This window comes from Atractosteus spatula, chromosome 7 (assembly GCF_055471065.1).
Source record: "Atractosteus spatula isolate fAtrSpa1 chromosome 7, fAtrSpa1.hap1, whole genome shotgun sequence".
NCBI lineage: Eukaryota > Metazoa > Chordata > Actinopteri > Semionotiformes > Lepisosteidae > Atractosteus > Atractosteus spatula.
In genome coordinates, this window is record NC_142712.1 from 46,287,430 (window position 1) to 46,309,584 (window position 22,155).

Here is a 22,155-nt window from a genome sequence, read left to right on the forward strand (position 1 = left end):
GCACAGCGCCTTACCGGAGGGGCTGATTGGATGAGAGGTGTGTCCCTCACTGATAACCTGCAACGGCCCACGAGGCTGCAGAAGACACTGGTGTTGTCGTTGAGATGTGAGATAATTACTGTACTTCTTAAATTACTTTTTTTATGAGGATTTGGTTTTGGCCCATTACAAGGCTCCAAATACTATCTCTGACAAACCTGGAAAGATGTTGCATAGAATTAGGATTTTTATTAGACCTGTCATGGTCACCCCATAGAAGCAATCCTCTTGTGTCCCCGAAACCACAGAAAACCCCAGCCGTCCTCTAAATGTTTGACAAAGAGGAGCTTTTTCAGGAGAAAAAATGAGGAGTGGATAGTGGTTATCTCAGAATGTCTGTGGTTCATGCTCCTTTCTGACATTCAGTACTGTCCTTATCAAACTGTGCGTATGCTTTATGCAGCCAGGGTGTGGCACAGGATGACGCTGACAGATATTCTACTGCTCAGCAATAGAAATAGCAGGCAACAGAGCATTCTGCATCTTCACTTTATACAATTAACAGTTCCGTTCTCTACTTCTAAGATTTTAGAAACTGAAGACAGGCAAGGTAGACCCTACAGTTATCGGGTTCCTTTGGTTTGGAACTCGAAACCCAGTTTTGAGACTCCACCTTTAGAAATGGTGACTCCTGGGATCTGCACATAAATACCCACAATAACAAATACTACTCAGAGCAGGCATTTTTTGGCCACTCCAGGTTGCTGTAGCACTGTGGCTAAGGATCTGCACCTGTGGTTGGAAGGTTGCGGGTTCAAATCCCACAGCCAGCAGAGAAATCCTACTCTGTTGGGCTCCTGAACAAGGCTCTTAACCCCAACCCCTCCAGGAGTGCTGTACAATGGCTGACCCTGTGCTCTAACCCCAAACTTCTCTCCCTGTCTGTGTCTCATGGAGAGCAAGCTGGGGTATGTGAAAAGATGAATTTCTAATGCAAAAAAATTGTATATGGCAATAGTGATCTTATCTTAACAAACCTAACATCCAATACCACCATGGGTTCCTTCATATCCTAAATATTCCAGTAAGTAATCCCCCGTGAGCATTTCAATAATTATGATAAATAATGATCTAATTAACTAGGTACTGCTGTCGCCCTCTAGTGGCAGGTCAGCCGTGAAACTGTTCCAAAGGCAGGAATACACACAGATTTTTAAAGCTCAGTTTAAAACTCATCTCTCTGGTCTTTTAATGTCCATAAAGACTTGTATTGTAAAAAAAAATAAATTTCAGAAAGTATAGCTCAAGAAAAGAACCACATGCATTTCTGAAAAGAAACACAATGTAACAATGTATAAACTTTAGATCATTAAGACAACTGCACCCTTTGTAGTGCAAAATGTTTCTATCTTCATGGATCAAATCTTTCATCTACATTGTTTTGCCCTGAAGTTTAAAAAAATAAAAAGACAGCTCACCACAAAACGTCAGGACACATGTTCCAAATGTCATTCGATTTTATTAAAGTAATCCATGACAACAATGCATATTCCATTTAAACAGAATACAGAAATGCAATAAAAAATACAGTGGTTGAACATTTGTGCAGTATTGTAATATAACAGTGCATTCTGCAAATTTCAGGTTTTTAAAAAACTCAAGTATAGTTCAGACTGGCAATCTGGTCCTCAGATATGTGATGCTTTACAACACAATTATTCAAATACCAGGTCTGTGTTATTTTATGATGAAGTGTCACTTGAAATAGACAACTGATCTTATGATTTTAAAAAGTGTAGCTTTATCTCATGTCTTGAGAGTGGCCAGCCACATTGTGTCAAATGCAGAATAAAAACTCAGCAAATAAATAGACAGTCCTGAACTTTAAAATGTTTTCTATGCAAGAGAAACGACAGATTACAATACACTCATCAGACATCCAGCTCATTCTTCAGTTACTTACTTCCTCATACTATGAGCAGTGTTCCACATGTTCTCCATGTCATTTTTAGTGAGATTATTTACAACTTAATTAGCCAATATTTACAGGAGGTTTATCAGTCTGTTCATTTAATTCTTTTGCATTTTCTTTTTTTTCCAGGATCAGCAAGGAAATGGGTATAGGAGACAGCTGTCGTACCAGAAGCGCAGTGTTGATCCCATCTCTGCAGGAACATTGAACAAGCAAAATCCCATCAGTCACACTGTTAATGATGACATGTCAAGGGATGGTAATTTAGTCTAAAGGAAACGGCACACAGGGTGCATGTAAAGTCTTCTAGTCACCTCTGAAGAATATCTGTAGGACAACGCATTCAGTTTCCTGAACCCACAGCATGCACAAACAGGATCATGGGCATGCCAGTGAAATCTGGACAGCGACTGGCACTTAAATGAACAAACCTTGTGCGGAAAATGAAACACTTAACCACTGTGCAGTAAAAAAGACAAAGTATTTTGCTATCAAATGAGAACACTCATTAGTTTTATCTATAAGATGCTGTAGGTTTAGCTTTAGTTTGTATAACAGATAGCACATTGAATATAATCAGTATTAAGTGAATAAAAAACAACCAAAGCTACTAAACACATTTGTTTAAATGTCAGTTTGCGATGTAAGAACAGGGTTTGTGGAGTCCTGAGCGCTTAGTTTTGATCTAGACAGACACAATAATGTAATACTAAAAATACTGGAGCGATCCCGTCCTCAGAACGGACTATTTCTGTGACCCCTGCTCTTCCCCTCTGGCTCCCCTTTTCCTGCCTTTCACCCCCCTATTAAAGGACTGAGAGACCCCTGCTCTCCCTCCGTCTCCTGGGGATTATTCAGGAGCGGCAACTGTCTCTCCTCTCCTCCATGCCTTCTCTACCTCCGCCAACAGCTCGTCCGCTGTAATAAAAAGGACAATAAACCTTCTCTATGAGCCAGAACCACAGCCTCCCAGTTTCCCTTCTTCCACTGCCTGCCTCAAACACGCTCAACATCACAATATCATAGCAATAGCGGGCACTGTTGTCCCGTGTGTCTCCAAAGCAGAAACCTTTTGGGGTACTATGTTCAGTTTGTGGGTACCACGGTGGCGCAGTGATTAGCATTGCTCACTCACAGCGCTAGGGCCCTGGTTTCAGTTCCTGGGGTGCTGTCTGTGTGGAGTTTGTATGTTCTCCCCGTGTTCGCGTGGGTTTCCTGTGCGTGTCTGTCTCTTCCTGTCTGCCCTGTGATGGACTGGTGTCCTGTCCAGAGTGTATCCTGCCTTGTGCCTGAGGCTTGTCAGGCTCTGGCTCCACTGCTACCCTCTACCCTCTTACAGAAACTATACAGCAACATCCTAAACACCTGATACTTGTACTGAATCAATCCTTGATTTTTAGAACAATAAAGCTTGAAGAAATTCAAATGCTAACCACCCACTGTCTCAAATATTAAACCCAGGGCCTGATGTTTGCTTTCTTTCTGGTGGTTGAAAGCACCCCTTGGAGAATACAAGGCTGCATGCAAGTGAGGCGTTTCAGGAGACTGCAACTGGGATCAAAGTTTTCATTCTGTCCGAGCAGAAGGAACCACAGAAATAATTAAATTCCATTACACAGCTTCATGCTGGTCCGCTAATTAAAACAGACTACATTATAAGCCCCACTTATACAAGCAGGTTGTCACAGTATATATATATATCTCATTAATTTTATATTTGCTTACCTTAATTGACTAAGTCACTTTACTGTTGTATACCTCTAATTGGAAGCTGGAAGAAACTTTAAAGGAACACAAGTGAAACAGCTGAACAAGCTTACCGTTGGTGTATCCCTTCAGAATCATTCGATTAAAACATTACTACTGAACGCTGTCCGATACTCCATTTCCATAGCCGCCTTTAGACTTCATCTGTTCCTGAATAGAGTCCACCTTCAAACACAGGGCAAGCGAGGCATTTCCATGACAGTAACACAGGAGATAGTGCAAATTCTTTTTGAAAAGATCAGCCATATTTAAACTCTAGCATAAGAAAGCTGCAGTTGTACTAAAAGGTCAAGTTGTATAAATATCATTCTATTAAACATATGATTGCATTTATTTATAATGCAGTTATTTTTTACTGTAGCCCTTGCAGGACTACTTGTTTAAAAGTGAAAGCCACATATTATTAGGGCTGTTTCATTATTATTCATTTAAAACAACAGAAATTCAATCTGCATTTTCCTTATAGGCTTCACTATGATGGGATCTATAGAGTTGCCATCCTCATTTATTCTCACTCAAACTGTTTGCTTGGATGCTCTCCCCCTACAATATTAAACATTATTATGTGGCATGTATACTGAATAAAAAATGCTAATAAAGTAATGAGTTAATAAAGTATGAGCTAATAAAGTAATGTGCTAACTGACAATTCTCATTGGTTTATTACTCCTCAGGTAGGCACCTTTATAAAGTGTATGCATCTTTATAAAGTGTATGTATAATTAATCCCCCCAATTGGTGGTCTAAAAATGTCTGCAATTCTGTTTGCTAAAACATCATAAATAAGTGCTAAACCTTAAAGGCCAAGTACAGAACACAGGAATTAAAATCAGAAGCTGCTAACCCTAAGTTCATCTGTGACTCAAAGTGATCAAAATGACTTACTGACGAGTGACCTAAATTCATATCCCCTGATCCCACATGCGTGGTGTGAACAAAGTTCATCGGTTCTCCAATCATGGAGCGGTCTATTCGCCTTCGCCTCTTCTGTAAGAACGACAAGTGATAGTTGTTACAAGCAAGGAATGGGGACGATACCTAAAATATCTTAAAAAACCATTAGAAAAAGCAAAAAATGACTAATGCATTTGGAGGGTTGAAGTTAAATAAGCAATTGAACATTACAGGAAGTTACAAATGAAAAACTGCCATTCACAGCAATGTGCTCAGTCAACTGTCAGTAAAATAACTCATCCTAAACTCCTTTCTGAGGGGAGGATTCCAAGCTGTCTGTATGCAATATGACTGTAAGCACACAAAGCCTGGCAGCAATATTACTTTAAACAGTATTTTTCAACTGAGATCATACACCACTTGTACATTTATATACTACAGTATAACTTAATCTAGCACAGAATACTGTTTTATCACTACACTTAATACACAGACACAAATGTGTCTACACAAACTATTATAAATATATATTTAAATATGGACAGGTAAAAAATAGCTTTAAACAGGCTTGGATACTGTATGCTTAGATATTCCCCTCCAACAGAATTATATATTGAAAAAAATCAATAAATATTGACCTTTTGTAGCTTCGGATATTAGAATTCCAATAAAATCAAAATGTTCCGTTCAATAATTCAGAAACAAGGAAGGACTGAAATGTACTATGCGCAGCGTATTGTAAGAACTGGCATGAAAAACAAGCAGGCTTATGTAATCAGTAGTAGTATTTAGCGTAGACAATGCGCCCACACCACAGCAGAAAAAGACTTTCACAGTTTTAGCAAGCTGAAAATGTCAGAGCATCCTGTCCGTTATTTTCAAGACCTTTAAAACCCATCCTAGTGAAGCATGGAATATATGGTTATGCATGGCAATATTTTAATTAATAAATACAACACTTAAAAAGAAAACATTTTATATTGTCAGAAATATAAATACATCTCTAATCTCCCGCAAAACAGTCAATAAGGTCCACGATGAACCATCCATCACGAATTTATAAACAAGCTTTTGAATTGTTCATGCATTTTTGCACACACACACATGTACTCACAGGCTGTGGCTGCTCTGCAATGCAGCAGCTGAAGCAAACCCAGAACTCAGTCATGCTGAATCTGCAGCGTCTGGTGAAGTAGAAACTTCCTTGCGGTGGAAAATAGCCACTTGTTTTCCTGTTCCTCTCTCCAGCGATGTGGCCACCAACATATGCCGGAAGCTTTTCACATGCAGGAGACTGAAAAAAAAAATCTCCGGTTTTCTCCTCTGTCAGATGCCCCCTTTTTATGTGACAATATCCAAAGGGTTTTGCCACTGGAAGGCTAATGAACGGCTCCCTGCAAACCTGCAACATGAAATGAATACAGAGCTTGAGTGAGTACAGCTTGTCATGTAACAGAGCAGTGTGTGAGGCCTTTTCTCATTTCATTTCACACTTCCTGCTGTGCCATTCAAAAGCCAGAACACACAGTTATGAAATTCCCCACCTCGGTTTACAAATCTGTTGTCTGCTAATAAACACGTCGGATTACATCTTCAAGTATCAGTCCTTCACTGGGAAAGGCTGCAGGAGGTGTTAGCTCGATAAGAAGATGTGAAGCATCTTCTCTGCCCAGGCCTTCATTAATCATTCTTCCGTAGAGCAGAGAGAAACTGCAGAGCTGTCAGGGACAGTTCTAATGAATTCTGCATGGCTGGGAAAAGAAACAGGCTCTAGCCCCTTCAATACTCACCTTTTACAAGAACAACAGGACCATTATAAATACGAGATCAGCTGATATCAAGCACATTATACTCCTCTTGACAGTCATGCAGCTGATTAAACAATTCCTGTTTCTGACTGATAATGATACAAGATCAACATCTTTAAAACCTCTGAGTGGAAAAAACGTCTGTAATTAAAGTACAAGAACTTGCAGTATCTGTAGGCTTTGTGCAGTCAGTTCCTGACTGTAGGTACTGAAAAGCTACTCTCCTGTTCACATAAATGTTCAGAAAATGTCTCACACCGCAGTAGAGAATGTGACTGAACAGAGAAGGTGAATGATTCACTCCTTTTATGCCAGAACCACAACGTCAGAGCATCACATCTCAACTCCTTAGGTTGAACATATTGTGTAACTTAACATGTGGCTTGAATTTTCAATTAGGAAAGATACTGAATATAAAACATAGGTTTCATATCTTTAATGAAAACCCACATTTACAAAAAATTCTGTGTAGAACAAAATGCATAATTGTAGCATTACATTACTGATCAGTGTCTTACAGTGGAAAGAAGCAAATAACGTGCATACAGCTGTTAAAATTAAAAGACACAGGAAGTGGCAAAATGTCTGGTAGTATCAAGTCAGATGCCTAACCACAGAACATTTCAGAGCAGAACTCTACAAAGGCTTTTATAGAACAAAGCTTTACATGTTAAGTATAATTGGAAAAGAACAGTTAGCCCTCATCTTTGTGACAAATCCTGTCAACTTTATTGTCACAGTAACTATTTTCCCCTGTTGATTACTGTGTTAGGCCTTGACTTACACATGACTTAAGTGAACTGGGAACATTAAAACTTGAAACACAAACACTTCTGTATGGAGCTGTTTCACATAGCCACTCGGGAAAGTCACAGTTGGGAAACATCTTCCTCGATCAAATCACTTTTTTTTATAATGAACAACATCTGAAGGCGCTTTAATGTAGAGGTAAGCTACATACCCCTGCTAGCTAAAAGAACTGAATCATTTTAGTATTGACGAAAGAAGACTATGAGGGTGTACTCACAATCCTCTAGAGCACTGACAAAGGTAACCCAGTGGTCTGACAATCAACAGAGGACACAGGTGCACACTAAAAAGGAAGTGCTTTTAAAACCGAGAGCAGGAGGCACTTGGTTTTACACAGAGGGAGGTGGGGGACTGGAACAAGCTATCTGGCAATGTTGCTAAAGCCTCATTTCTCTCAAGATGCAGCTGGATGAGGTTCTGATCAATCAGCTCCCAGAAACCAAACAAGCTGGATTGTCTTGCGCCCCCTCGAAAACACTCTGCACTTCTTTTCAAAGCAGAAAATACGATTAAGTAATCAACAAGATTGCAAAACCGACAAACTTATCAAATCACCACTACAAGACAAGACTCAACTAAAAGATGTCCAAAATCAATCCATTTCCTAGAAGCTGTGCACTTAGAATCAGGTGCAAAATTCTAAGCAGTGTCTTCCCACGATTCACTGACAGTGTCCCTTACAAGACTGCTATCTGTGTGGAGTCTGTATGTTCACCCCGTGTTCAGCTTCCTCTGTGTGCTCCATTTCCCCCCACAGTCAAATGGCATACTGGTAGGTTAACTGCCTTCTGGGAATGGTGGCCCTGGTGTGAGTGTGTGGATATCTGTGAATGCCCTGTGATAGACCGGTGTCCCATCCAGGCTGTATCCTGCCATCCACTCGCTGCTTCCCGGGATAGGCTCGGACTTCCCCACAACCCGGAACTGGAAGAAGTGATTACAAAACGGATGGATGGATTTTGAATGTTGTCCTAGAGGACAACAGAAGTTTTTTTTTTTGCTAAGCCACTAAGCACACTGGTTATCTGCTGTCTCCCTCTCATGTAGGTTAAAGGAACAGAAAACGTACAAAAGGCAGGCAGAGAACATGCTGAACTGCTAGGATTAAAAAGCAAAGGCAAAAATTGTGTCCGTAATAAGACATATAAGACTATGTTTAGACCTCTGTTTAGACCAGAGAGGTCATCTTCTAAACTGACGGCTGGATAACCAGTGCCAGTGTGTCAATTAACACAGTTAAACTTCATTCTACTGTATATGCCACATCGAATACATCACCGATACTTTTCCCTTTCTGCAACAAGAAATACAAATAAAAGGCTTTAAAACCCTGATTGTTCAATGAAGTAAAAGTCACTCCAAGTACAAGTGAAGTAAAAGGCAGGCACCTTCATTTCAAGAGGGAGCTGCAAGATGGCCCCTGTAAACAGGAAATGTGAAAGCAGAACATCGGTGACCCGCAACATGCCTGCCTGCCTGCCCGAGCCGTCTCTCTGAGCAGGGCAGAGGAGGAGTGCAGAATTATTCGACCCCCCCCGCTCCACGATCGGCACCGTTGGCAGCGCTTTAGGAAACCCTTGAATCGACCGGGCCTGATCTCCTGCCCGTGCTAGCAGGACGCAGAAAAAAAACCTCCGAATGGCTTAACGTCGTCTGTCTGATGAAACGGCTGGAAACATCCTTCTTTTAATTATGTTTTTAAGTTTGTATGAAAAGAAAATCTCAGTGAAAAAGACATGCAGTAGCTTCACTACCTAGAATCTATATAAACGGAGTTTCTGGAGCTGCATGGTGCTTTATAAACAAGAAGCTCAAACCGCACACTGCAAACATCATATGTCAACATCTCCAGAATGAGGAAATAAGGTGTTTTCAGTTTGACTTAAACATCAAAAACCTTTGCACGTTTAGATTTAAAGCCAATCCTTTCATCTGTAGGACAAAACTCTCAACTGACTGCAGAAAATACTGCAGTACTTACCATGCATCAGAGTCTCCATGCTGCAGTAGTGTCAGGCAAAGACACAGGTGACTGTGTGAAGCCGTGCACGGCGGAGGCAGCACAAACAAGTTATCAGTGTCGAAATGATCCTCCCTATTTCCTGTTTCACACTGCAACACTACTGCCGGACACACAGGCTTCAAGCTGGTGGAGCACGGCCTTCTCAACACACTGCAAGTTAACTGGCAAGCAACATAAACCAGGAGTGATTTTAGCTCAGGTCTGCACCTATGTGAGATCCATCAAGCGAAATGCAATAATACATCTTCTACAGAGCTATCTGACCCTTAAATAAAGAATAAATAAGCTGAAAACGATGCAAGGTTTTAAACGCAGCGGTCAGGTAAGAGTTCCATCGTGGCTCTGGGGAAGACGAAAGTGTTCCTTACATCATAACGCTACCTAGATTGGCAGGTGAAAATGAGGAACTGAGCCTTTTGCTCACAGATGACTGACTCCATCACATGGTGTTCTGTGCATTTGAGGAACTGACAACATAAAACAAAATGCTAGCAAAGCTCAAAAGAACAGCACTGTCTGACATGCCTCTGTTGAGAGGGAGTGACCGTTTTCATGCAAGCAAACAAGGCCTGGTGTTGAAAGCAGTCCAGGTGAAGAGTCTACTGCGGGGCTGTCCAGTCCTGGTCCTGGAGAGCCACTGTGTCTGCAGGTTTCCTGGTCACTTCAAAGACAGCAGTACCTGAAGAGCTGGAAGAAGCTGCTCAGCTGGTCCAGTTAAACCAGTAACCAGACGGTTTAGCTCATTAAGAGCATATTTGGAATGAAAACCTACAGATAACCTGCCCCTCCACCCACCCACCTACCCACCCGAAGACTGGACGCCCTGGTCTAGAATATTCCACTCACACTGAACCACAGCAGCTCTGTGGTCTCAAAAGTATTCCCCTCTGGTTACAAAGGCAGAACTTAACACTGCTTGTTCCTGTAACCAGAAGCGCACGTTGTAAACGTCCAGGACAAAAAGTGAGAACAAAAACTGAGAACACTTATTGGCCTCAGAAATATCCTTATTTAGACCTCATGTGCTGTCAGATAGCTTTTCCCCCGTAAAGCAAGTTTAGTAAAATCGAGAGGCCGCCCCAGGAGTGGACACGTATCTGCTCCGTGCTGACCAGTTACCCGCAGGGAGATTCCTGTCCAGAGGCGATCGTGGCTCTGGACTCGTGTGCTTCTGTCTGACCGGTCACAGCCTGAACGGACAGGCCGGGCGCCAGGGTGCGAGTTCAGACATCAGGCTGAAATTAACACCTGCTTCCTACCGACGTGTATTCATTTGTTAAAGCCTATACATACCCCTCCAATTCAAACACTCCTCTTGAGAAAAATATGCAAAACTTTGCCCCGTTAGGCCCCCCCCAAAAAAAATTAGACCACCGAAGAAACACAGCCTCATTTAGTAAGAAATTATATAAGAAGAGGAGCTTCTAGATAATCCCCAGATTGTAATACACATTAAATCTCTGCAGTGGCATAAACTAAAATCTTAAATCTGGAGATTTTTTTTTTAGGTTTGACTGATCGGAACAAAATCTTAACTCAGTGGACCAGCGTGATTTGAAAAAGATGTTTCTTTTCTTTCAATTACGTTGCGAACTCGCTGTTCACACACAAGTACATCATCCTCGTCAATATCTCGTGTATCTGAAATATAGCGCACGTCCTCCCGAGAAAACCAAAACGCGAGAGAGAAAGGGGAGTAACGGCGGTTTCTCCTCCGAACGATCAACAAACTCGCCACCACCATTACAGCAGAATAAAACAAACACAGTAACTACAATAGTGAGAATATAGCCCCTGTTAAACTTCAGGCATACCCAGCGTGACGTCCGAAACCGTAAAAAATGTCTAGTGAAGAGGTGAAATATGAACAACCCGCCAGAACCAACCGAAAAAAAAAACGAAACTTTAAACAGCGTATTTCATTTTAAACTGTACAGGGCGGTACAGAAAGACGGGATTACTTTAATGTTATACTTTTACTCACCTATATTTACTTATTCGGGGCGGCAGGTATTGATGGCTCCTAATCTAAAGACACTCAATGACGTCGCTAAATTCGTACATGTATGTCAAGCAGATTTGCTAAAAACCCAGTCAGTGTCACACTGGCAACAGGAATCCGCAGCTCAGCAGGTCGGTGGTAAACGAAGCATGAACAACAGGAAGACTGCATTTAACCAAATAACTTTCAAAAAAACAGAACTAAAGAACCCAAGTTCCCAACTGCTGACAACAGCGACTTTTTCACACCCTCTGGGTTTTTGATGGTAGTTAAATAATCCGTTATACAAGCACAAGTAGTTTAATTTTAAAACAGTCGTGTTTTAATATTGAAGGTACCTCACCTACCTGGAACTTCCCTGAAGTTTGAAGCTGCGAGAACCGGGGTGTGACGTCACACACTGCTCAAGTCGGAGCTCAAGATCTGGTCTCTCCCGTGCTTGACACTTTCTTAACCACCCCAATTCCTGAAAGGGACAAGCCCCCCCAGTCCCTCGCTCGTAGGGGCACTTTGTGGGTTTGTACGGGGCTAAGGTGCTCCTTTATGAGAAATGAAACGTTATTTCTTTTTTAATTTCCATGAATACGCTACTCAGTTCCACTGTCGAAATCAACACGCTGGAGTCTTTCAATGAACTGTTAACAATTGTAAAAGATGTAACTTCAAGATTCGAGCACTTTGGAGAAGACATGTTGTGCACTGAAGTATATTTATATTCCTGTAAATACTGCACTGGTGTTGCCAGTTATGACCCGAAACAGAAGATAAAGCTCAACAACAGGTTTACCAGCACGTATGCAAATGACAGTGAGATCACGAGGAAGCAGATTCCTCCAGATTACCAGCCGTTTCTATTTTTTCCTCATAGTTTGTCTTGGATCTTGTGATCAGACCCGGAAAGAAATTTTATGCTGGCTGCATAAATGTATAAACATCCCAATTTGTGGAAAATCCTAGCTTACCTTATTTATTTGATTTAAAACATCGCTTGACATGGTCTATATTGCTCTCTAGTTGCAGTGAAAATGGGTACGCCCCTCCACCAATGTGTAGCCCCTCCACCTGGATGAAGCGACTGCTGCCAAAGTGCACCAGTACACTCCCCACACACCAGCTACCAGTGGAGAGGAGAGCAGAGTGATGAAGATGGGGATTATTAGGAGGCCACGATTTTCAAAGGCCAAGGAGAGTCAGGACCTCAGTCAGTTTTACGCTTCATCCGAAGGACGGGTACCTTTCTACAGTATAGCATCCCCGTCACTATACTGGGGCATTAGGACCCACATAGACTGCAGGGTGAGCGTCCCCTACTGGCCCCACTAACACCTCTGCCAGCAGCAACCTTAGCTTTCCAGGAGGTCTCCCATCCAGGTACTGACCAGGCTCACGCCTGCTGAGTTCCAGTGGGCTGCCAGTTTTGGTGGAGTGATATGGCTGCTGGCTGCCAGTCAGCTCTTCAAAATATTGGGAGACCACACCTGTTCTGTGGATGTGGGCAATCTTGGAAGACACCCCTCCCAGCAGGTAGGAAATTCTGCTACATGGGGTGAAGATGATCACTCAGTATCACTATGCAACAAGTAGCATTGACCTGTGGGATTGCCTTCTGGGTGACTGAGTGCACCCAGACCATGCCAGGAAAATGCTCCCCTCAACATGACAGAACCCCCAGAACCCTTTCACTGCTGGAACCAAGCACTAAAGGCTGTAAAGTTCCCATCCAGATACTGGCCGGGCTCACACCTGCTTAGCTTCAGTGGGTTGCCAGTCGTGGGTTGCAGGGTGATATGGCTACTAGTTTAATTTCTTCATGAACTTAAAAACGCAGCTACGTCGGAGTCGGGGGTGCGTTCGTGTTCGTGAAGATTACCATTCGCCCTAGCTGCTCGATTCGACACAGCATTACAGAGGCTGATCTAACAAGGCTCGACAGTCACTAAGCAGCATGCGGGGTGATGTCGCAAAGAGCGCTCTCCTGGAAGTGACCAATCAACATCAAGAGCCTTTCGCAGCCTCTCATATTGTGCCCAATCACAGAAGGTCGTTACCTAAAAACACGCCCACCGAGTCCTCCCAGGGCTAAGCGGGGAGGGCTTCTTCAGAAATTGGGGTAGAAAAATCGAGCACCCTCAACAGCACAAAAGCAAACTCGCCAATTATTTTAAAAATTACTGTGTGTGTGGGGGGGACAATGACACTTGTTTTAAACGGTAATGATTAGACCAGTATTTTGCTCTGCGTCTTGGAGGCTTTCGCTCCACAAATGTTGCCGCTGAGTTTTGGAAGTTCCGTGTTTCATTTTGAATTTTTAATGTATGCAAAACTCCTCAAATTTCTTATACATTGTGATTTTTATTAACGGTAGGGTATAACTACGGTGACCGAGACGTGAAAATACGGAACGCATCCGCTGTGGAGGGGTGGGGGCGGCAGTTTTATGACAAGTTAGCTAAGGAAAGATGTTAACTCATCTTCTGGAAACAAGTTTGTTGGAAACTAAAGGATGCGTTAAAAAGTATGAGAAACGCCGAAAAGATAACTTCTCTTCTCGACGTATTCGTTTTCTTGGTAGGTTTTCTGCATGAGATTACTTTTAATTAATTATATTATCTAATAATTTTATTATAATTTATAAAAACAGTAAGTAACAACTGGCTAAATTACAGTGATGTTAAAACCAGGATGCTTTAAAACCGCGAAATGTTCAGCCTCCCACTCGGAAAGGAGACTCCATGCGACAAGTCAACTCCCATGAGCTCAGGGGATAATTAAGTCGTGGCCACGAGTTAGTAAATTGAAACTAAGTCCCCTCCCAACTATATAAGCCACAGCAGCTGGAAGCAGCTAATGTCAGCGTTGTTGTGCCTCTCGGATCTCTAACAGCTGCTGCACAATAAAGACGAAGGCCAGGGGTGAGAGTTTAAACTCGGTACTGCAGTTTATTGAGGCGCACCGGCGTTCGGTTGCCTCGAGTCGGTGATTTTTTGGGGGGGCGGGGGAATTTCTGGGGATTCCTTCGGGTAACATAAAAAAAACCTGAAGGAGGATCTATGAAAAAACAACGAGGAAACTGAAAACGTGCCCAGAGAAGTAAGTTCCTCTGAAGCTGATGAAGAGTCGAGTCCACGCCGAGCAACTTCCACACCCGATAATCCCGCCGAAGCGACTGCAATTTTCATGTAGGCCACTAGGTGCCAGTATATACTAGCACAACTCTCGACAGAGCTCTATCCTTTTTCTGGAAACGAGTTCATTCTTCAGTAAACTAGAAATCTTTAAACATGTATTGAATTTCTATGTAGACCTTTTTGTTGTTTTTCTGTAATGACTAAACTAATGTAGATCTGAATTCGTACTGTATTATATATTATTATTATTATTATTATTATTATTATTATATAACCGCCCCCCATCTCTGTTGGCACCAAGTAAACACTTCTAAAAAAAAAAGCGCATTCGTAAACCAAAAGATGGGGAGGCAAAATATTTTGTGCATATAAATTGCGTCTTCAATAACTAAATAAGAAATGTATGAAAAATCACCCCCCAAAAATGATATCCATCCATTCTCTAAACGCCTCATCCAGTGCAGAGCTGCAGAGGATCCAGAGTTTAACCCGACAAGCAACGGGTGCGAGGGATCTCGTCGCTTGCCGGAATAGCCTCTGGCAGCCCGTGACCCTGAATCGGAAGTAGCAGGTGGAAAATGAATGGATACATTTCGGCTATCGTCGTCCTCTTTTATGATGAGTATCATTTATAGCTAAAGAAAACCGGCCTGTATCCATTATGATTAAAAGTATTTTTACACCAAAAGAGAGGGTGTGAGTTTTATGCACACGTTTTTTCCTTTGGTGACGGGGATAGTCTAGTCTTATCTCATGGCCTCCTAATAATCCCCCTCTATGAATTGGCTTCATCACTCTGCTCTCCTCCCCACTGATAGCTGGTGTGTGGTGAGCGTTCTGGTGCACTATGGCTGCCGTCGCATCATCCAGGTGGGGCTACACATTGGTGGTGGTGGAGGGGAGTCCCCATTACCAGTAAAGCGCTTTGAGTGGAGTGTCCAGAAAAGCGCTATATAAGTGTAAGCAATTATTTATTATTATTATTATCCCGATATCTGCGATATTATATCACTGCCAGGAATTAAGAACTAAAGAAAGGTTAAAAACAAGAAGAGGTCATGAAGCTCACTCATTTGGCTGAAAGATTCATAAAAAATGTTCGGTAGCTTGTTCCATACCCCTGCCAGCCATTCAGTGAATACGTGCCATTTTTAAATTCTTAATGTACAGCTTCCTAGTTGCCCTTTATGTCCTTAGGGATTTTATAAATAAAAATATAGAGCACTTGGTGAGAATTGTCTGTTACCACAGCAGACACAGACTTCAGCAACTCATTAGAGTGTAAAGTATTTCAGAGTTAGCTATCAGGAAATTCCCTTAATGCACTGCACTCGCCGAGATCAACTTCGTCAAGTGGCACTGGCATCTCCCTACAGTCCCAGGCGTGCACTGATTGTAGCTTCAGCCCAGCCTCCAAGATATGGCAACACCTCTAACAGATCTGAAGTCACGGTCTTGCATATCATTGTCTTGTAAAGACATCAGGCAGAAGACGTGTCAGAACAGTTCTTGTTCAGTTGAAGCACAGCTGCATGCCAGCCTTGCCAAAGAAGTAAAGTACAGCGATTGAGCAACACAAACCCTTAAAATTACAGTGGAAAGGTTTAAATGCAGGATTTTCCTTTCCAATTATTTCAAAATTATAGCAAGATATAATTCACTTTAAAAGCTCCTGGAAGCTAGGAGTAGCAAATACAGATCCCTAGATTTCCATTTCCATTCCTCACAAGATGGCAGGAGCCTGACTGACTCTATTTGTAGTGTAATATAACTCTCTCCCTACATAGATCTCCTCATGTCAAGGCATCCCATGGGGATTTACAGAAATAAACAAGACATAGAAAAACATTTTAGTCATAAGTATAAAGGGTACAAGTAAAACAATTCCCGTTTTCAGTTTACTTTTTAGTGTCCTCTAGTTTCTCATGTGAGTTAGGAGTGAGTTCCTAAAAGAACAGCAATTGGAAGGCTTGTGTCCAGCCAACCTGTCACAGTGCACAGTGCATGAGCAAAGCTTCCTTCTCAGAATGATCTGGTACACTACAGTACAGTCAGATAAGCAGCTCTTAAAGGTGAGCTAGGTCCGTGCTGAAAAAGGACTTCATATGTTATAGTTGCTGCTTTTGACATTGAATTGAAATTGAAAATATGGATTTTGCCGGAGAAGCCATCACCTTCAGTCTAGAGCACAACAACACACAATGTAGTCTTCGCCATTACCTGCTTTTCTCTGGATAAGCCACACATTGCTTCTTTTACTGAAGGCAACAACACCTGCAGAGTCCAGAAAATATGTTATCTATTGAGATACTTAATGAATTCATACTAAGACGCATTCAAAACGTAACAAAAGTGTATAGAAATCCATCATGTTTGATGGGTTTCTAATGTCACTGGGTATAAAAGACAATTGTCAGGTGAGACGCTACTCCCTTTGGATTAAGGCAGAGGTTTCAAGACCAAAGAGCTGTTCAGTGTCTTTGCTGGACATCTCTGCGTTCACAACTGAGAGTGTGGGGGGTATGTAAATTGCGTCATTTGGGGTTAACTTTCTTGGGGACTTTTTTTTTTTCAAAACAAAAAGAAAAACGGGTCAACAAGAATATTTTTGGCTCTTCGATAAGTATATATTTTTTGTTTCCACAAATGAAAAAAAAAAGTTTAACAACACCTTCAGTGAATGTAATTTGCACAACGCCATTCACTTCACCAGCTCCTGGGTGCGGAAGAATACGGTTTCGGTCTGTCGCCCCCGTGTCTCTCCTCTCGGAAGCCGCCGTGCTGCAGACGTGGGCATGAGACCAGTTTCGTGCCCCCTCTCCGCGCTCTCAGGTCGACGTCATCATCACAATGACCTCACCACCTCACACGGTCCTAATTATATCGTCTGAGAAAATATGGTCTTTTTGAAGTTTGTTGCAAATCTAACGGTCGCTTTTCTTGGAACAAGAATTCCTGCCGGAAGATGTGAGGAGACTTTCATTTCTCTCATCCGATATGTGGCACAGGGTGACCTATAATCTCTCTGTCTGAGAGGTGATTGTTCTGTTTTGCTCAAACTAATTGTAATTGAGCTGATCTGGTTACTACTGGTCGTGTAGCATGCATTCAGTTAATTACAGTATATACAATTTACTGTATATACAGAATACAGTATATACTATACCTGGAGTGAAAAAAAGTTATGGTAACATGCAGTTTACAAGCCTTCACTTTTAATTGTATTATTACAACATTGGGGTGCATTAACAATAGGCATAAGTATGACAGATACAGTATTCAGGAAATAATTGCTTGGCTGCCACAAAAGCAGAGATTTACCCCTTGGCTGTAACTAGGCCCGAGAACTCACGGCAGGCTAAAGAACTCTGCAATTCTGGGCTGTCATATGGTTCCAGTGAAGTCGCTCTGCACTTATCTGAGACTGTGCAGCTTCACCAAAGGGGACATCTCGTGCTCAGTCACTCATCCTGGCATGAACCCGTGACCTAGACATCACCTCCAGCGGCAATGTTCCAAAACGGATTACTGACCTTATCAGTGAGGGCTGCGTGTTTTCCGTTCTTGGGTCTCTTATTGGCACTCTGTTTTCCTCATTTTTGTTTTGCACAAGGTATGGTCGTTTTCTGCAATTTAAGAAAGCACAAAAAACACACGCTAATCTGAAATGGGCAGAAATTATAATACAGAGTCCACGGAGATCCAGCCCTGTCAAGTATGCCAAACCAGTATAAACAAAATAAAAAAAACAATTCAGCATGTGGGCGCATTTCTGGCGACTATTCTGAGCAATACGACCAACTTTCTCATGCAAAATGATTACATACGTGTACAAAGGGCAAGTCTAAAAGCTGGTTACTTTGTTTTGAGGGGGTGAGACGGACGAGGTGCTGGTGTTCACGAAAACTAAGACAAACAAAATAAACCTGGGGTTTAAGGTTTTCAAAGGACAACATCCAGAAGTTGGCTCAGCACCTCTGCGGTGTCGGGCTGGCGCTAGTGAGTGGTAGCGGGAGGGCGACGTGCGCCACAAACTCGGGCTCTGAGGGCTCTGATTGGAGTAGGATACGAGGTTCCGCCCACCCCTACACCTTATATACCCAATCAGGGCGCAGAGGGCAGTAGTGGAGAAGCGCGTGTTCCGCAGTCTTGTCTCTTTCTGCTGAGCATTGTGGTGGAGCGACAGCCTCAGTCTTCAACTCGCCACCCGCGCCATGGAGCAATCAAGTAGTTGACGTTTCCTTTAACCTTCTCTTTTTAAGCTTTCTTCATCCCGATCATTGCGCTCTCTTTTTTTTTTTAAAAGCGAGCAGCAGTCCGCTCCGGAGTCTTTTTTTTATTTTCGTTTTTAGCACTTCCAGGATTTCTGTGCAGAGATGAAGTACATCGTGGGCATTGGCGGGTGAGTCCGTGCTGTTCGTGAGTGTCCGGGTGCTGGAGGCCCCGTCGGGAAGTCCACACGTGGAGTGGGGGCGGAAGCTGGCGGTGCCACCCAGCCGCCTAAAACTTTCCATGTCGCAGGCTGGACGGAATAACAGTTGTGCCGCACGAAGTGTGTTGCGCTTCTCGTGCTTTGACGTGTTTTATCTGTGCATTTCGGGGATGTAACTTTTTTTTTTAAATCAGCTTTATTGAAAATATAAACATAGCGTAACGTTTTATGTCTTCACAATCGCAGTTTCTCTTTTTCGTTGTACTTGGCTTCAGGCTGTCTGCCGTTTCTCGCCTGAAACGTGCTTTGGTGGGGTAAGAACAAAAGGCCATAAAAGTACAGAATGCAACGCAGCTGTATGCTGTCAGTTAGGCTCTGTCTACAGTACTGACTCTGGGCGTTGCTTTATACCCCGAGATGACGCCTAGGCCGGCTCACTGCATATACAGTACTTAAAAGAATAAAATGGCATTAATTTGCACGTCTTCAATAGATCTTATTGACGCTTTATCATCCCACTGTGTTGCTGTCTGATATAACATATTGGGGTCAAATATTAAATATGGGTTGAGTTGGTTTCGGTTAAAAGTGACTTGAATTCCGCATGTAGCCTAATCATCTCCCTACGTCCCTTTGTTCCAGGGTGACGAACGGTGGTAAAACCACGCTGACTGACAGATTGATGAAGAATCTGCCCAACTGCTGTGTTGTTCACCAGGATGACTTTTTCAAGGTCAGTTTGCACGGGATTTGGTGTAAAAGGAAAGAGAGAGGAGGAACAAGAGAACACGTTTAATCGGTTTTTTCTGTCAAGTATCCGAGTCTCACTTGCAGAACTTAGTGCTTCAGCCAGGACTCGCCCTTGAATTCACGCGTTAGTGTTCCGCCTTTCAAAACGGAACAAGGAACCGTCAGAAAACATATTGCAGACGAGGAGAGTTTTGCGTCAATATCACCCGCAGCCATTTTCAGGCGATAGGGAATTGAGCCTGGTTAAGCTGTATGAGACTCCCCCTCACCTCACAGGAGCCTCTTAGACGAGAGTGTTGGGCAGAGATCGTATTGAAATGGAGAGTGTGCGAGCTGCACGCTTTCGGTTTTCTGGTCGAGTCAGTCAGTCCTTGAGGACAGGTGTTCTTGTAGACTGTGCACAAGTGTACATCTGATCCATGTATGTTTCAGCCACAAGATCAGATTGAAGTTGGTGAAGATGGATTTAAGCAGTACGATGGTAAGCACCTGAGATCTCTTGTGACTCGGCACCAGGGTGGTTTAAAGAGTGGCGTATGTGCGCTTATCTTTTAAAAAAAAAAAACAACCTCTTGCATGCTTCTCTGGTATTCTTTGATTCAATGTCATCTTTAAAAAGCAAATGCCCCCCCCGACTTGAACCGATCTTGCTTTAATCTTCTCTCGTTTTTAAAACCGTTATAGTGATCAGCGCACTGGACATGGAGGCGATGATGAGCACGATCTACGCCTGGGTGGAGAACCCAGTGAAGTTCGAGCGATCGCACGGGGTCAACAACTCTCTGGATGCTAAAATCGTCCCGGAGTCGGAAAGCCAGGATGACGAAATTCACATCCTTATCGTCGAGGGCTTTCTGTTGTACACCTACGGGTCAGTACTGCCTGTTGGATGCGGTGACTGTTGGCTATTGCCAGCTTCTGGGCAGGACATATTCTGCTGTTGACATCTAGGACTAACGCCTTCCTTTTCTCCCCCAGACCTTTGATCGAAGTGTTTGACCAACGCTATTTTCTTTCCATTCCATATGAAGAATGCAAAAGGAGGAGGAGGTAGGTAACACAGGGGTTTTGGCACCGTTGGGATTAGAGGGTGTGCTGTTTGAATGAAAATGTTTTTGTCTGTGCATCCTTTTTGGGTTTCACTTTGTGTTGTGCTATACAGAGTAATTTTTTTTTTTCTCCCTTCCCTCCCCCCCCCCCCCCCCGACAGTTCAAGGAACTACGCAGTGCCAGATCCACCAGGCCTGTTTGACGGCCATGTCTGGCCCATGTACATGAAACATAAAAACATGATGGAGGAAAACAAAGTTGATATAGGTAAGATCATTCATTGATTTATTTTATTTTTTTGTGTGTGTTTTGGTTTTGTATTGTACAAAGAGGGGGGGGGGGGAAATCTACTGAGACTTTTTCTTCTGCGCCAACAGTGCTGCTTGATGGATTGCGGTCAAAGGCGGAGATCTATAACTTGGTCTATGGAGACATCCAGAACCAAATCCAAAAACTGCTGTAATAACAAAAGGTAAGCTAGTGGTGGAAGTCGTCTGCCGGCGCAGATTCCCCTAATTAGTGTAGGTTTCCAGGGGAGTCCTGTGCTGGTGAAGATAGGTACGAAGGCCTTGGGTGTTCTGGTGGTATACCTTAAGGAACAGCTGGCTCAGGCTTGACTTTCAAATTTATTTTCATGAGTGAGGAAATTGCCACGAGACGCAGGACATGAGTAAGAACCAAATCTCTGCCCAGTTAGTGGGATTGCTCACTGGTAACTTACTGGTCTGAACAGAATCTGGCCCAGATTCCCCTCGGTGAACACGAAGGGATTGGCTTTTGCGTGGCTCCGGTCTCACAGTAAAGGTGGTGAGGGTGTGCAGCAATGGAAAGGAATTATGACTGAAAACATTACATTTGTGCAAAGTAATGTTGCTACTTTTGTTTTAGAAAGGTTCTAAGATCAATCTTTTTGCTTTCAGGTCACCTGCTCTGCTGCGACTGAAAGCCTACTGTATCCAGGAAGACGCATGGCTTTTACATCTATACGTGTGGATCTGGCAGCTCATTTTATTTAAGGAGTGTGTGTTTCTATATAATGGTCAGCTAAGATTTTAAATTAATTTTATTTATCCAGCAGCTTCCACGCTGGCTTTTAACCATATAGCCCAAGGCTGTGTCCTGCATTGCAGGATGACGTAGAACCAGCAGTTCTGACTGGTGTCAACAAGATGTACTTATCAATAAAAGTACTCCTCCAGAAAGCTTGTTTGGATATTCATTTACATAGCTGAGAACAGTGCTTTGAAACTGTAGATTTCAAAAAAGGAAGTCTGACTCAGGTCTTGCCTTTTTATTCATAAAAAAAGAATTGCTACATTTAAGAGGGGAGTGTGAAGCACTGCAACTAAAAACGCACACTGCCTCCGAACTCTGGATCTCTACTGAAAGGAAGTTGTGCAAAACAAGCGCCCCCCCCATGTCCATTCCAGTCCTGACAATCAGAATGGAGAAGAACGGTCAATGAATTATTTCCCATCATTCCAAGGGACCTGTCAATCCGTGCTGAGGATCACAGCACACTGGGGCCTGTCCTGCAACC

At 42.8% G+C, this 22,155-nt stretch overlaps 2 protein-coding genes across 6 annotated transcripts; one reads left to right on the top strand and one right to left on the bottom strand.

The window, feature by feature from the left end:
• Positions 1-1,478: 1,478 nt before the first annotated feature.
• On the bottom strand, positions 1,479-11,884 carry LOC148831159 (CDC42 small effector protein 2). Of its 4 annotated transcripts, none has more exons than XM_088921586.1 (5): positions 11,603-11,884; positions 5,727-6,014; positions 4,604-4,705; positions 3,772-3,883; positions 1,479-2,144 (listed from the first exon to the last, which is right to left on the bottom strand). In XM_088921586.1, exons 2-4 carry the CDS (start codon positions 5,778-5,780, stop codon positions 3,812-3,814), a joined length of 228 nt encoding a protein of 75 aa, XP_088777712.1. In that variant the 5' UTR covers positions 5,781-6,014; positions 11,603-11,884; the 3' UTR covers positions 1,479-2,144; positions 3,772-3,811. The 4 variants fall into 4 exon arrangements, with proteins under 4 accessions (XP_088777712.1, XP_088777713.1, XP_088777711.1 ...); XM_088921587.1 differs by lacking the exon at positions 11,603-11,884 and adding an exon at positions 11,238-11,483; XM_088921585.1 differs by lacking the exon at positions 11,603-11,884 and adding an exon at positions 9,212-9,820.
• Positions 11,885-18,492: 6,608 nt separating this feature from the next.
• On the top strand, positions 18,493-21,817 carry mibp2 (muscle-specific beta 1 integrin binding protein 2). 2 transcript variants are annotated; one of them, XM_088921164.1, is made up of 8 exons: positions 18,493-18,785; positions 19,458-19,548; positions 19,998-20,046; positions 20,250-20,436; positions 20,544-20,615; positions 20,776-20,882; positions 20,993-21,087; positions 21,536-21,817. In XM_088921164.1, the coding sequence occupies exons 1-7, from the start codon at positions 18,760-18,762 to the stop codon at positions 21,076-21,078; spliced, it is 618 nt and encodes a 205-aa protein (XP_088777290.1). In that variant the 5' UTR covers positions 18,493-18,759; the 3' UTR covers positions 21,079-21,087; positions 21,536-21,817. The 2 variants fall into 2 exon arrangements, with proteins under 2 accessions (XP_088777290.1, XP_088777292.1); XM_088921166.1 differs by lacking the exon at positions 19,998-20,046 and having other exon boundaries at positions 18,494-18,785.
• The last annotated feature ends 338 nt before the right edge of the window (positions 21,818-22,155 follow it).